Source organism: Oryx dammah, unplaced genomic scaffold (assembly GCF_014754425.2).
Source record: "Oryx dammah isolate SB20612 unplaced genomic scaffold, SCBI_Odam_1.1 HiC_scaffold_26, whole genome shotgun sequence".
Classification (NCBI taxonomy): Eukaryota; Metazoa; Chordata; class Mammalia; order Artiodactyla; family Bovidae; genus Oryx; species Oryx dammah.
Window position 1 is genome coordinate 17,848,353 of NW_024070210.1, and position 16,367 is coordinate 17,864,719.

The window sequence follows — 16,367 nt, forward strand, 5'->3', positions numbered from 1 at the left end:
TCCATGTTACTCCCCCAGATATTAAACACTGAGGATAAATTGGAAAAAAATTAAAAGAACCAAGGAACAGAAAACAAAATACATCTTCAGCTCTCACTGGGCAACCCCATTTCTGAGCTCTGGCATTTGAAGCATGCCCATAATTTGACCTTAGTCAACTATTCTGTCTTACCTCTTCAATAAGTCACCCTCCACTCCAGATAAACTGATCAACTCAACTGTCTCCCAAACTTATCTTGCAAACCACTACACCTCTGGACTCTTGGTTAACAAAGTTCCTCCATTTTGGAATGGCCTTCCCAACACGCCTCCCATCTAAGCCCTAGCTTTAATTAACCAACTCCAGTGCTTCTTCCTGTGTGATTCTTCTTTATGGCAATGAGCAGTTTTACCTCTCTGTACTTCCCACAGCATCTGTTTATGGGGGCTAGTGAATGTCTTGTTGAAATACACATACAAAGTATACAAATTGTAAGTATGCAGATTGATAAATGTACCCAAAATGGACATATCTGGTAACCAGCACCCAGATTAGGAAGAGAACATTATCAGAAACCCCCAAACTTCCTCAAGCTCCCTCCTAGTCATTATCCTCCAACAAAAGGTATATTCTATCCTAACGTCTAACACCATATATTATTTTGCCTGATTTTGAAATTGGTATGACTAGAATGATATTACATACACTCTGTGTTTGGCTTCTTTTGCTCAACAATGTTTGTATCATTCATGTACATTGTGTGAAATTATAGTTCATTCATTCTCATTGTTTAATGTTCCATTGTACGAATATGTCATAATTTATTTATCAATTATTGGTGGGCATTTGGGTTTTTCCACTTTACAGTTATTAAAATAGTGGTGCTATAAGCATTGTCATACATGCCTTTTGGTAAACATCCACACTTTTCTTTTGGGTAGGTAAGTAGGAGAAAATTTGCTGGGTCATAAGGGGTGTGTATGTAGTGCTTTTGTAGATAATGCTAGTTTTCCAAAGTTATACCAAGTTATGCTGCCATCCAGCAGGTTATGAGAGTTCTAGTTTCTCCATTTTCTACTAACATTTGGTATAGTCTGTCTTTTTCATTTTAGCTCTTTAACATCTCTCAGTTTTTCTTACAAGCAACTGAAGAGGAGCAAAAATAGGCTTGTTAGCAGCCATGGCCATGTATGTTCTATCTCACTGGTTTAAGGTAGACCAAGGTCATTCTTCCAGGGGCTCTTCATACTGGCCTGAAGGCAATACTTGGTCCAAAAGGCTAAATGTGGCATGGTCTATTCAGGGTCTACATAAGAGATTTTTTTCTATTCTTAATGGAAGGGATTCACTTTCTGTGCACAATCAGAAAGGAAGACAAATAATTTCAAATAGTTTTGGAATCCAACCAAAGTTGAACATAAAAAGGCCAAAGTCCAAGACTCTAATATACCCTCTCTTTTCTGCTATTTTATTTTAAATTATGAACATTCCTTCATATAGGTACAATATAAATAATTTAAAGAATAACAACCAATTTTTATATACCCATCATCCAATTTAAGAAATAGAACATCACCAGTATCTAAGAAACCTGTTTGCCTCTTCGTGTTTATTCCTATACCTCCCACAAGAGGCAGTCTACAGTTTTTGTTATTTTACCCTTTGATAAGTAACCAGAGGGAAAAAAGGGAACATACTGCATGAATGGCTTCCTGATAGCAACCACTGGCAGGAGGAATGACCCAGAGAGGTCTGTGACTTTTATCATTTCTAGTTTTTAGATGACAAAAGAAGAAAGTTTGGTAAGGTGAATTATTAATCAGCAAAATGACAAAAAAAGCGGTAGAACTGGGACTTGAACCCATGACAAAAAAGCTAATAAGTGGTGGAACTGGGACTTGAACCCAGTTAGTCAAGGATTTTTCTTGACATTGTCACCTATCTTAGGTATTGAGTGTGTGTGCTTAGTTGCTCAGTTGTGTCCAACTCTTTGTGACCCCATGGACTGTAGCCTGCCAGGCTCCTCTGTCCATGGAAATTTCCAGGCAAGAATACTGGAGTGGGTTGCCATTTCCTTCTCCAATTTTAGGTATTGGGAAACTAAAATTAGGGAGGAGAAGGAGAGAAAACACTACTGTTTTGATCCAATTGTGAAAAAGCAACTGTTTACCATTTATGTCTAATTATTTTGCAATATATCTTCGGGACTTGAGAATAAACCCAGATTTCTCATAAGCTTTTGGTTTAGGGAAGATCCTAGAAGTTTTTCATCTCACTCCGGCCCAAACTGGGACCTTAAAATTTCCTATGGACAGAAATGGTCTTGGAGAAGAGAGATAACCTATGATTTTCTTTAGTTTTGCTGCTTTTCATGATTCCATGCTACAAATTCAATTCTTATACCCAGAAAATATTTCCAAGCTGGCCCACAGTCACTCACCATCTAGCTTTTTCAGTTTGGGCACTCTCTTGGTTGCCTCTTCAACCCAGTTCCCTTCAGCAGAATGTTTCTCTTCCAGGGGATTGCCTACAAACACCAGGTCTTCTAGGCATGGCAGTTCTGCCAGCTTCACAAATTCAGCTACAAGTACAAAGAATATATTACATATTAAAATGGCAAGTTTTACCATTATGATTTTAGGGGTTGAATTCCAATACCACTAGCTCTCAGTTTGTGACTATTCAGAACAACTTGTTAAGTTTTGAAGGAAGTAGGGGAAATTATACCATAGGAAGCCATTCTCTGAAGACATTATAGAAAGGGTGACATACCTCTTCTACCTTTGTGTTAGCCTAAGGATGGGATACAGAGAAGAAATGAGGTTCAGAATCAACAAATCAACCTCAAGTGATAGGTCTTCTCTATACTGTATGCATCAGTATCAGCTAAATTAAACTGCCTTTGTCTCTGCCCATCCCTTCATCTCTGAATACTTAAAGCCTTAAGTACATTCAAACCTCTACTGTAGAATGTATCACACAGTTTCCGAATTAATAACTCATAAACTAATCTTGCCCACTAAGCTGTGAACTCCTTGAGGGCAGGGATAGTGTCCTATTCAACTATATATCTCAAGAGCTTGGCATGGTTCAAGGCACACAGCAGGACTTTAAAAATGCTAAGTGGATGGTGTACAACAAAAAAGAAAAGCAATTACATGTTAAATAAGTCTTCCACCTAAGAATTATTAAACTTATTCCTTTTAGCCTTTGGACAATAATTGAAACTTTTTTCCATGATTAATAGGACTAGGACCTTACAATCATTTCTAAGTAACCATTTAAATGTAAATGTCAAATGTTTAGATGAAATATAGGAACTCATATAGCTATTTCCCTCTGTGCTGAGAAAGAAATGTCCTCAATTGTATCTTGTTCCCTACTGGGTTATTTTCTATAAACATGAGGTAGAAGATTAGCAAAGAGCCAGCCTCACCCCAGTCTTTCACCAGGTTATTAGACATGTAGAGAATCTTCAGTTTCTTCATTACATGGATCCCTTTCAACTTCTCAATAAAATTGTAGGAGATCCACAGTTCTTCTAGTGTGTCCCCTACTGCTTCCTGCAATAGAAAGCATTTGATTTACATGCTTTTTTTTAAAATATAAAAATATAAAGACAATGGCCTTCAGAGAGAACTGAAACCCTCCTGTCCACTGGCAAGAGAGCTGAAGGCTGTATGGGGGTTTTTTTCATTAAGAAAACCATGTAGAACATTTTCTTCCTTTCTTCAAACTAATCTGAACTAAGAATAGCTACTGAAATCATTAAGAGGAGGAATAATAGTACTATTTTATCACTTTTATTGAACAGTATATTTTTCAAATTATTTCCCTATACATGGTATTATTTGATCCTTATTTAAAAAAGGAAAATCATGTTATTTAATTTCTAACATAGATTAAGGGTTTTTTCTAAGATCACAATGCTATTTTGGTTTTGACCACACCACGCAGCTTATGGGATCTTGGTTCTCCAACCAGGGATAGAACTTGGGCCCACAGCAGTGAAAGCTCAGAGTTCTCACCACTGGACGCCCAGGAAATGCCCAACAGTGCTATTAGATAGTAGACCTAGGAGACTTCCCTGGTGGCCCAGCGGTTATGACTCTGTGCCTTAAGGCAGAGGGTGCAGCATACGAGACTAAGATCTCACATGTCACAGAGTACAGCAAAAAAAGAAAAGAAAAGAAAAAAAAGGTCTAAATTTCAGGGTGTTTTTTTTTTTCCCAATATTTGTTATGAAGACTTTCAAACATAAAAAAGTTGAAAGAATATTATCGTAAATATCCATATATCCACTACCCAGTTTCTACTGTAACATTTTACTATCTTTTCCTATCACATATCTGTCTATTTATCCATCCTGCTACCTCTCCATCAATTCATCTTCTTTTTTCTGATGTATAAAACTCAAAACCCATCATTACAATATAAAGATTATATCATACTGACTCTTAAATGCTAGATACAATCAATGGTAGCACAAAGCCTTTTCTTTCATATACAAAAGACAAAATGTAATGATCATTTGTTCCTTAAAAAACAAAAATTACTAGGCAGAATCAGTTCAGTGTTCAAGGTCCTCTTTTTTTTTTTCCCTTTTGGCTGAGCATGCAAGATGTTACTTTCCTAACCAGGGAGTGAACCTGTGCACTCTGCAGTGACAGAGTGGAGTCTTAACCATTGGACTGCCAAGGTACTCCCTCAATCCCCTCTTAACCCAAAAGAATTTACCTACATCTGCATGGTAATGTCTAGAATGTAGAGCCCAGGTCTATGTTCTGGTACTTCACTTCAAAGACTATAAGAGAATAAATGTACTCTGGATAAAGATCATTAATGCATTTTCCATACAGATGGAACCAAGGGGAAAAGCTGAGAATGGAGTGGCCTGAGTTAGTTGTGTGTGTCATCCCAAGGCCCACAGTTTATCTTAATTTCAACTTTCTAAGTAGAAGAAACAACAGTTTTCAAAGTAAAACTTTTAAATCAGTCCACTCCAGCACGTTATTAGAACTAAATTAGTTTATATTAGAACTTCGTGATTTAACCAGCCTCCCTCAGGTAAATTCTGACACCTTCTCTCAAAGGAATTAGTATATCATATATAGCATCAGTCTTCAGATTATTTAAACTTTGTTACATACATTTTTACTGCACTGCGTCCCCATCCATCTCATATCTCCAGTTTAGAACGTGTGAGGCAGCAGAAAAAAATAGTGATTAAATACTAATTAGAAAATTTAGGCTCAATTCTAGGGTTCTTCCACTTATTTAGTGTCATTTTACATGTGCAGGTGAGGACTCTTGGTCAATTTTCACATAGCCAACTTGATCAATTCTCCAGATAGCCCATTTGCTGAATTTACTCTTTTACTGATATAGAACAGTTGGGACAAAGTAAATACACATCGAAGACTGTGATAACTATTGACGACTACTTATCTCGGCCACAGGGTTTAATAGTGCCTGTTCACTATACTTGGACACTTTACATAACTATCTGAGCCTCAGTTTCTTATCTGAAAATGAAGATTGAGGATTTTTTATCTTAAAATGAGGATATTATCTACTTATGAGTTTCAACTGAGATAATGCATGTAAAGAGTGTGCTACATAATTATCAATACTAGATAATTATTAGGAATATTGGAGAGTGCCTAGAATTTAAGAAGAAAAAGATAAAAGCAGAAACTGGGTAAAAAATATGTTAGGTCAATTTCCAAAACAGGAAACATAGCTAACAAATAAATATATAAAAAGATGTTCAAAATCACACAGATTAAAACAACATATTGTTTCTAACATATTGACAGATATTAAAAACATAGATAATACTCAGGGATATTGAGGGGAGAGGGGGTAATCCTCATTTTTATACCACTGATGGAAGTGGAGACTGGCATAAGCACCATGGGAGCAATCTGAAGTACTTGTCAAAATTCAAATGCACAAAAATAACCTCAGCTTTTCTATTTTTAGGAATCTAGCCTATGTAAATATTCAAACAATTACTAAAGGATATCTGTAAAAAGATATTCACTACAGTATGATATGTAATAGCAAAAAAGAGAGAGAGAGAGAAAGACCCCCTTCCTCAATAAAATATATGGAAATATTCTACATGCTCAGCTGTATTGGAATAGTTAAACACACTGCCATTTATACTGATAAAGTAGAAAACAACCAGCTATGGAAAAGAATGCATTAAATCTGCCTGTTTTTACATGGAAGGATAGTCCTGATTTAAAAAAACAGGAAAAATATGCACAATATATTATCAGTACAAATATAACATACACACACTCTTGCATGCACATATACATACACAGATGTCTGTTTCTACACAGAAAAAATTTAAAGTATACAAATATTATTCCTGTTATTCATGGAGCTATTGTAGAAAGAAAGACTTTCACAGTGTATTTCATTTATTTATGAGTTGCTTGATTTGTTTTTTACAATTACATGCATTACTCTTAGAATTTAAAATTTAACCTAATAGTTTTTATAAGTAGCAATAAAATATTTGGAGTCACAATAAGTATTTACAGGGTGCCTACTACATGTATCAAGCACCAGTGTAGATGCTGATGAACAAAACTGATACACTTATCAGCATTTGTCTGTGACACAGAGAGAAAGAGAGGGAGAGACAGAGAGAGGGAAAGAGAATAAACAAATAATAAAAACGGGAAAAATTAAGAGTGGTAAGAGTTGTTGACTAGAGTTCTGTTTTAGGATAGGATAGTTGGGTCTCTTCTGAGGAAGTGACATCTGAAGTGTGAAAGTTAAGGAGCCAGTAATGTGGAAATCCAACAACAAATAGTTCTCCTAAGTAGTTTTATATAGACTCCCTTCCTTCAATTTAACATTCCATGTTTCATATATTAGAGTAGTTATTTGTAAGTTACTGAGGCAGCTATTCAAATCATGCTATGAGGCTAATGTGTCTAGATGAATAAATCAGTTAGTATGTGAAACTGTCTGAAGTCCAGCATCTGTATCCATATGCAGATTTATTTTTCTTCAGTCTGTGCATAAGTAGAAAGTTTTTAGATGGATTAAATGTTGTTTTTGGTATGTGTACACACACACACACACTGAGGGGGAAAAAAGCAACTGTTGGGGGTTACTGATAGCAGTTTATAGAAAGTAAGAGATCTAAGTGATGGTTCAGCTAGATAATATCTCCATTCATGCCTTTACTCCTATATTTACCATTTCTTATTGGTTTCTAGGTATATATTACATTTCACGGGAGAACTTATACACCATATCAATATTTAAGAAGCTAGTTAGTGTTTAGTAAATACCTGGGGGGACATCCAGCATCTATCATAGTGGTCCTAAAATTTTGGGGGTGTATTTATTTGCAAATTCTTCCTTTATAGAAAATTCAAAGTAATGTTTAGCCTGAAGTATAATAAATTCTGAAACTTTGTGCTACAATTTAATACTTTGCCCATTATGAATAATGTCCCCCTATATATGACATTTTACCATCTAAAGCTCATAGAATGAAGAGAAAGCAAAATGTCTTTAAATTTACCAATCATTTAGAATATAAAAATAATTTATATATCATTAGGATTTTATTAATTGTATCTAGCTAGAAAGCAAACAATTCATCTACTGGCTATTGTGTTGGGGAAAAAACTTCCTTTATTAACTTCAGAACATAATCTCTAAGAATTTCCAACATTTTATGAATTTATATGGGTAAGCAGACATGCAGATGTGGGGATACTACCAAATAATTCAAGATAATTCCAAAATTGCTCCTCTGAACACTGATTCCTATTCAGGTGTTTTGGCTGTTTCTGTAAAGGGGTGGAATGGTGGTGGCCATTGTAGCCGGTCTGGTCATGGGCAGTTACTATTCTGTAGTTTACCAGTTTCAGAAGCAAAACAGTTTCAACCTCAATGACTCTGATGAAGCACAAGCTAGACTTACTGAGGTGAGGTGGGGGAACAGGAGACCATCATTACAAAATATTTCAGAGTTTTTATGAAGTATTTAACAATATGCACTTTAAAAAAATTATTGTCTTTGGGGGAACAGACACAAGAAAAAGAAATTAACTTCATCTTTTCTGAATTTGCCTAGTTTTACAATATTCTTTCATTTCAACCTCTTTGCAAGGAAACTGAGATGGCCAATAAATATGAAAATAAAATACACTGTCAAAAATTTTAACAAACCCATGTTTGGTAAGGGGAAATGGGAACCCTCTTACATTACTGGTGGTGGTATAAATTGGTACAACCTTTCCAAAGTGTAACTTGATAATATGTCACAAAGGCCTTAAAAGAAATTCATACCTTTTGACCCTGCAATTCCATTTCAAGGAATTTATCCAAGGAATTATTCATAGATGTATGCAATAATATAACTAAAAGGAGGCTCATAATAGCATTGATTATGAATAATGAGTAACTTATTTAAATAAATTATGGTATATCAATAAAATAGATTAAAAAAGAATATGGTTGCAAATTATTTTAAAAACTTAAGTACTATTCTCTGATCAAAAACCTCCAATGGCTTTGCAAGCCACTTGGGAAAAAAATCTGAAATCGTTTCATGTCTTATGAGTGCGGGTTCTTAGCTGCGTCAGCCTCACTGAGGGCAGTTCCTCATTCAATGTGTTTGCTCTCACTCAAGTAACCAAGCAGCTTCAGTTTCAGGACACTTGCACTTGCTCTCCCTCTCCAGTCCGGAGTGCCGGTCCCTTGGTCAGCTCTATGAGCCTACATTCTCACTTTCAGAGAGGACTTCCCATCAATCCACGTTCTCTTATATGCCTTGTTTTTCTTCATTGCATTCACCACTTGATATATTATTATACAATTATTTTCTAGTCTGTCTCCCTCCACTACAATGTAAGTTCAATGAGAACAAGAGCTTTGTTTTATATTCTGCTGTATCTCTAGTGCTTAGAACAGTACCTGGCTAAAAGGCATTCAGGAAATATACTGTATGGATTTGCTGAATGAAGGAATGACATGGAAACATTATCTCTGTATATTAAGTAAAAAAAAAAAGATATGGAAAACAAAATGTACAGTATGATTTCACTTTCTACATTCTCACCAAAGCAAAGAAAAAAAAGGCAAGAAAGATGTCAATCAAAATGTTAGCAGTGGTTTATGGGTACTTTTTTTTTAAACCAGCCCACAGGATTTCTGTTTTACTGTCAATAATCTCAGTGCTTGCAAATGGGAGCAGTTTCAAAGCTGTTCTTTGGAAGTTAGCTTGCTGGGTGATGCTTCCTTTTAAAGACTGAATAGATGAAGTTTGTTGTTTGCTGAAAGTGAACAGCACAGAACCCTTCGATTCACCTCTGAATACCCCTGTTTACAAAGAATAATTTTTCTTTCCTTTTTAAAAAATTTTTACAATGTTCTGTTGGTTTCTGCCACACAGCGATGCAAATCAGCCATAATTATACATATATCCCTCCCCTACTGAGCCTCCCTCCCCTTTCCCCATCCCACCCCTTGAGGTCATCACAGAGCACCAGGCTGGGCTCCCTGTGTTATACAGCAACTTCTTACCAGCTACCCATTTTACATATGACAGTGTACATATGCTGATGCTCCTTTCTCCATTCATCCCACTCTCTTTCTCTCACTGTGTCTACAAGTCCATTCTCTACATCTGCATCTCCATTCCTTCCCTGCAAATAGGTTCATTAATACCATTTTTCCAGATTCCATATATATATTATATTCTAAATTTGGTTTTCTCTGACTTACTTCACTCTGTATAACAGGCTCCAGGCTCATCCACCTCACTAGAACTGACTCAAATTCGTTCTTTTTTACGGCTGAATATTATTTCATTGCATACATGTGCCACGTCTTTTTTATATAGGTATTTTTTTATATAGGTACTTTTTATATTTGCTTTTCTATTTTGAAAAGTTTCTGCAACAGACAAGTATTACTTATATACTCAAGAAAAAGAGTGTATGCTTCTTTAAGTAGTAAATAACAACCTACCAGTCCATTTAAGTTCTTTATGTTGTTTCTTCCTAAAGACAATATTCTCAAGTTTTCTGTAGAGGAAAGGAAGCAATTTTGCTTTATTAGAATCATATCACACAATTGTTATAAATCTAATATAATAAAGTTTTAATACATTTATATAATAAATATTCTTATATAATAAGAAAGGCTGTACTAATAAAAAGTGGTAATCAAGTAGGAAATAACACTGACCCATCACTAACGTAAACTCTACAACTGCACATCACATCAATATTAAATTTTAAATGTTTAGCTGTTTGAAATGCATGGTTTTAAATTACTGGCTAGTAAGAAATATTACACAGATAAAATAAGAGTAAAGAAGATTTGAACTTTAAATTTGGGAGCATATACATTTCAAATCTCTTATAGTATGAGGACTTATACTAGAAAATAGAAACATTCTCATGTACAGTCCCCACCTCACTCCACAAAAGATAAGCGAAATCAAGTAAATTAGCATTTTAAAAATCTTTTGTTTTATTTTTTAGAATAATTAGATTGTAATTTGGTTTAAAAAGAAGTCTATTTGTGTTTTTTAAAAGGATGTTTCTTTTGTCTATCTATAAGGTTATTTCTGGAAGAAAAAAAGTAGAAACAGTGGTTGGTTTGGGGGAGGAACTGAGAGTCAGTCTAAGGAAGGGCAGAGGAAGATATTTTTAATTTAGCTTCTTCTGAACTTATTTGCATAACACCATGTACACATATTATTTTTCAAAATTAAAAGATTTCTAGTAAAACATGCAATCTCACTTCTGTCCTAAAAATCTACTGTGATTACTTATGTATAAGTTATACATTTAATTTTCACAACTTAAACTTTTATAACTCTGCTATCCAATATGGTAGTTACTAACCACATTGTTATTTAGTCGCTAAGTCGAGTCCGACTCTTTGCAACCCCATGAACTGCAGCACTCCGGGCTTCCCTGTCCTTCACTATCTCCCTGAGTTTGCTCAAACTCATGTCCATTGAGTCAGTGATGCCATCTAACCATCTCATCCTGTGTCGCTCTCTTCTTTTGCTCTCAATCTTTCCCAGCATCAGGGTCTTTTCCAATGAGTCGGCTCTTTGCATCAGGTAGTCAAAGTATTGGAGCTTCAGCCTCAGCATTAGTCCTTCCAATGAATATTCAGGGTTGATTTCCTTTAGGATTGACTGGTTTGATCTCCTTGCAGTCCAAGTGACTCTCAAGAGTCTACTTCAGCACCACAGTTCAAAAGCATTAATTTTTTGGTGCTCAGCCTTCTTTATGGTCCAACTCTCACATCCATACATGACTACTGTAAAAACCATAGCTTTGACTATATGGATCCTTGTCAGCAAAGTGATGTCTCTGCTTTTTGATACACTGTCTAGGTTTGTCATAGCTTTTCTTCCCAGAAGCAAGTGTCTTTTGATTTCATGACTGCATCCACCATCTACATTGATTTTGGAGCCCAAGAAAATGAAATCTGACACTGTATTCACTTTTTACCCATCTATTTGCCATAAAGTGATAGGACTACATTAATTTAATTAAAATTATATATAAATTCAGTTTCTCAGTCACATTAACCACATTTCAAGAGCTTAATAGCTATAAATAGCTAGTTGGAACTATATTAGGACAATACAGATAATTCTATTGGATAACACTATTCTATAACATCCATAATTCGATGGTTAAGAACAAAATCCAATCCAAGCTCTCCAAGGAAGTAACCAAAGCTCTCAGAATCTCAGTTTTCTTTTATGTAGAATGAGGAAGTATAGGCTCTATCTTATAGGAATATAAGGACTAAATGAGATAATTGTCTAAAATATTCAGCATAATGCCTAACCCATAGTAAGTACACAATAAATGGTGTATGTGTTGTATAGGTATCAGGCATTTATAGTTATACAAGCTTTGGTTTCAATTTATTTAATAAAATTTTCAAATTATCTTATGAGAAACATTTAGTTTTCAGAACAAGGTATTAATATTTTAAAAGCAATCTAATTCTTGCAAAATAGTTGAAATAAAACCCCATATTATAGGCTGAATTGTCCCATACAAATCCATATGTTGAGGTCCTAAGCCCCAGTACCTCAGAATGTGACTCTATTTGTTGATAGAACCTTTAAAGAGGCAATTAAAGTAAGATGACATTTTAGGTAAAATCCAATATGACTGGTGCCCTTATAAGAGAGGAGATTAGGACACAGACAGAAACAAAGACAAAGGGATGGCTATACACAAGCCAAGGAGAGAGGCTTCAGAAGAAATCAATTGTACCTACACCTTGATTTTGGACTTCTAACCTGTACAACTACGAGAAAATAAATTTCTGTTGTGTAAGTCATCCAGTCTGTGGGATTTGTTATGGCAGCCCTAGCAAACTAATATACTTTATATATAACTATAGATATGTAGAAATTAAATATGTAAGAAAATCACATAATCATTCTTTAAAGCTTCTTAATACGGAAAACACTATCTTTTTCTATTTAATGCAGAATAAAAATCTTATTCAAAAAGCTATTCATTCAATACATAATTATTGAGCATCTACTATGTGCCAGGCATACCTATAAGTGCTTGCAATATAACAGTGAATAGCACAGATTTAAATTCTTGCTGTCATGGAGCTAATTTCTGGCAGACAGTAAGCAAAACAATTAAGTGTATTAGATAGTGACAAGCGTAAAGCATAAAGAAAAGCAGGCAAAAAGAATGAAACAGCAGGGGGTAGAAGCATCCAACATGTTAGATAGAAGGTGACTTCGAAGTAAAGATTCAGAGGAAGTGAAGCAGCTAGACATGAGGCTATCTGGAGGAAAAACATGCGGAGGGAACTTCAGCTGCAAAGGCCTCAAAGCAGGGCCATAGCAGAAGTATTCACAAAACACAACCTAGCTGAGAGAATGAGAGAAGAGCAATAGGAGATGAAATTAGAAAAAAAAAAAAGGCCTTATAGGGGATATGACAGAGGAGTCACGAAATTACCAAGGAATTTGGCCTGAGCAGCTAGAAGAATGCAGTTGTCACTGCCTGATACAGACACACAAGAAGCTGGGTTAACAAAGGCTGGGGAAGGATAGCAGGACTCAGTTTTGAACCTGTTAAGTGTGAAATGTCCAGTAGACATTCAATGGAAATGTCGGGCAACTGAATGTGTAAGTCTGGAGTTCAGAGGAGATGTATGGACTTGAGCTATAAATATGGGAACCATCAGCATACAGATGGTAAAGCCATGAACTGGATGAGAATGTGGAGTAGGTAAAGACAGAAAAAAGATCCAAGAACTGAGGCCAGGGATACCCCAACATTAAAAAATTTGAGGACATGAGACTGGGAGGAAACAGCCAGAAAGGCATGAGGAAATCCAAGGGGTACAGTATCCTAGAAACCCAATAAAGAAATTGCTGCAAAGAAAAAGAAATCATCATGTCAAGCACTTTAGGTCAACTAAGAGAAGAACTGAGAAATGACCTCGGATCAGAGATAACAGATATATGCAGATCTTTCAAAGATAATACCTAGCTTAATATATACAACTCTTTAAAAAATGTACATGAAATGGCAATGAGAGAGCTAAAAGGATATTATTTATTGCTGTCCAGGGAGGTAAATTATGATATCAAAGTTAATAAATTAACTGTTCTAACATTACAGAATTACATATTTTCCATATTTTAATATGCTGCATAAGTAAAACACCACTATATGGAAAACACTTTTTAGGTCTTGAGGAAAATCAAAACATTATCGTAAAGTTATATTTATTTATTTAGTAAACTGAAGGAGTATACTATCTTAACAACAATATTTACTTTCTAATCTTTAAATGAGAGTATTATTTATATTGTACAGCTTTTTAGCCACAGTTTGAGCATACTCATGTCATACTGTTTTCTCATCACAGCTGTTAGGGTTAATCTGCCTTAAAACCCCCGTTAAATAGCAATACTTGTTTATTTCAGATCTTCTCATATTAGCATAGTAGGTAAGACACAGTGCTCATGAAAGGAAAGGTGTAGGAGGCAAGCTAGAGTCATATATTCAGTATTTTATATGGATCAGTTGGCTTCATTTTGCTTCATAGTCACAGACAAAGTGTATTCTCTGTAGACTGCAGAAATACCATTTGTTACAAGCAGAACTAAAATAGATGTGTCTAGTATAGCAAATACATGATACAAATGCCCATCCTATCTCTTTCCATGTCTACATTAGACATCACTAATTGATCAAGGTACTCTTTTCCACTGAATTTCTGGAACTCTTTTTAACATGATTTTCCTGAGAGTCACTACCAAGTGATCAAAGAGAACACGAGTTACCAGCCCTTTATAGAAGTTTACCCAATTTCATGTCATAGTCATGTTTCCACAAAAGAAATGCATGTTGTTCATACTGAGGTTATGAATTTAGCCTCATGTAAGCAAGTTCTTTCAATTACAAAGAAACCAAAAGAGAAGAAAATGAAATATCTCAAATTGTTTAATGAGTCAGTGAAAACTGGAATAGACTTAATCATTTTAAATATAACTCTAATAGTAAACACTTCCTCTCCAGCACTATATAAATACTGAATGCAACTTTGAGTAAGGTATTAGGCAGGGGCAGGGGGAAACAGAGATTAGGAGTAGAAGATTAAAAGATTAATAAAATATGGTGCTTGCCCTAAGGGGCTCATTATCTAAAGAGACAGAACATATTCCTAACTATAATAACAGCTACTATTTCTTGAGCATTTATATGCACCAGGCACTATTCTAAGCACTTTATACACATTGACTCATTTAATACTCAAAATAAATATATGAAGCTGTTGTTCAGTTGCTAAGTTGTGTCTGACACTTTGAGGCCCATGAACTGCCGCATACAAGGCTTTCCTGTCCTTTACTATCTCCCTGAGTCTGCTCATGTCCATTGAGTTGTGATGGCATCCAACCATCTCATCCTCTGTCAACCCCTTCTCCTCCTGTCTTCAATCTTTCCCAGCATCAGGATCTTTTCCAATGAGTCAGTTCTATGCATTAGGTGGCCAAAGTACTGGAGCTTCAGCTTCAGCACCAGTCCTTCCAATGAATATTCAGGCTTGATTTCCTTTAGGACTGACTGGTTTGATCTCCTTGCAGTCCAAGGGATTCTCAAGAGTCTTCTCCAACACCACAGTTAGAAAGCATCAATTCTTTGGCGCTCAGTCCTCTTTATAGTTCAACTCTCACATCCATACATGACTCCTGCAAAAACCATAGCTTTGACTATATTGATCTTTGTCGGTAAAGTGATGTGTCTGCTTTTTAATATACTGTCTAGGTTTGTCATAGCTTTTTTTCAAGGAGCAAGTGTCTTTTAATTTCATGACTGTAGTCACTGTCCACATTGATACTGGAGCCCAAGAAAATGAAATCTGACACTGTTTCCACATTTACCCCATCTGTTTGACATAAAGTGATAGGACCAGATGCCATGATCTTTGTTTTTTGAATGTTGAGTTTCAAGCCAGCTTTTTCACTCTCCTCTTTCACCTTCATCAAGAGGCTCTTTAGTTCCTCTTCACTTTCTGGATTATAATCCAAGGTATACTGTTATAAATGTTTCCAAGAAAGAGTAATTATAATGATGGAAATCAGAGAAGTCTTGAGAGATCTTCCTCTAAATAACATTTAAACATTGCATTCTTAATGTTAATTTTGTTTCTTGCAGGGTTTTCCTGTTACAGGAAGGGGATGTTCTCAATGAAAACCACTGTATTAACAAGTGTTCAGGTCAGTTCATTTCAGTCGCTCAGTTGTGTCCGACTCTTTGCGATCCCATGAACTGCAGCACGCTGGGCCTCCCTGTCCATCACCAACCCCCGGAGTTCACCCAAACTTGTGTCCATCGAGTTGGTGATGCCATCCAGCCATCTCATCCTCGGTCGTCCCCTTCTCCTCCTGCCCCCAATCCCTCCCAGCATAAGTCTTTTCCAGTGAGTCAACTCTTCGCATGAGGTGGCCAAAGTATTGGAGTTTCAACTTTAGCATCAGTCCTTCCAAAGAACACCCAGGACTGATCTCCTTTAGAATGGACTCCTTGCAGTCCAAGGGACTCTCAAGAGTCTTCTCCAACACCACAGTTCAAAACCATCAATTCTTCAGTGCTCAGCTTTCTTCACAGTCCAACTCTCACATCCATACATGATCACTGGAAAAACTATAGCCTTGACTAGATGGACCTTAGTCGGCAAAGTAATGTCTCTGCTTTTGAATATGCTGTCTAGGTTGTTCATAACTTTCCTTCCAAGGAGTAAGCGTCTTTTAACTTCATGGCTTCAATCACCATCTACAGTGATCTTGGAGCCCCCCAAAATAAAGTCCGCCACTGTTTCCACT

The 16,367-nt window shown here is 35.9% G+C and overlaps 1 protein-coding gene across 2 annotated transcripts in view; it reads right to left on the reverse strand.

The window, feature by feature from the left end:
• DNAL1 (dynein axonemal light chain 1) overlaps positions 1–16,367 on the reverse strand; it is a 37,488-nt gene that overhangs the window by 4,369 nt on the left and 16,752 nt on the right. For both annotated transcript variants that reach the window (XM_040227540.1, XM_040227541.1), the window contains exons 5-7: positions 9,992–10,047; positions 3,417–3,543; positions 2,421–2,561 (exon numbers count right to left, since the gene is read on the reverse strand). In XM_040227540.1, the coding sequence (XP_040083474.1) occupies positions 2,421–2,561; positions 3,417–3,543; positions 9,992–10,047 (324 nt within the window). The remainder of the gene's footprint in view (positions 1–2,420; positions 2,562–3,416; positions 3,544–9,991; positions 10,048–16,367) is intronic.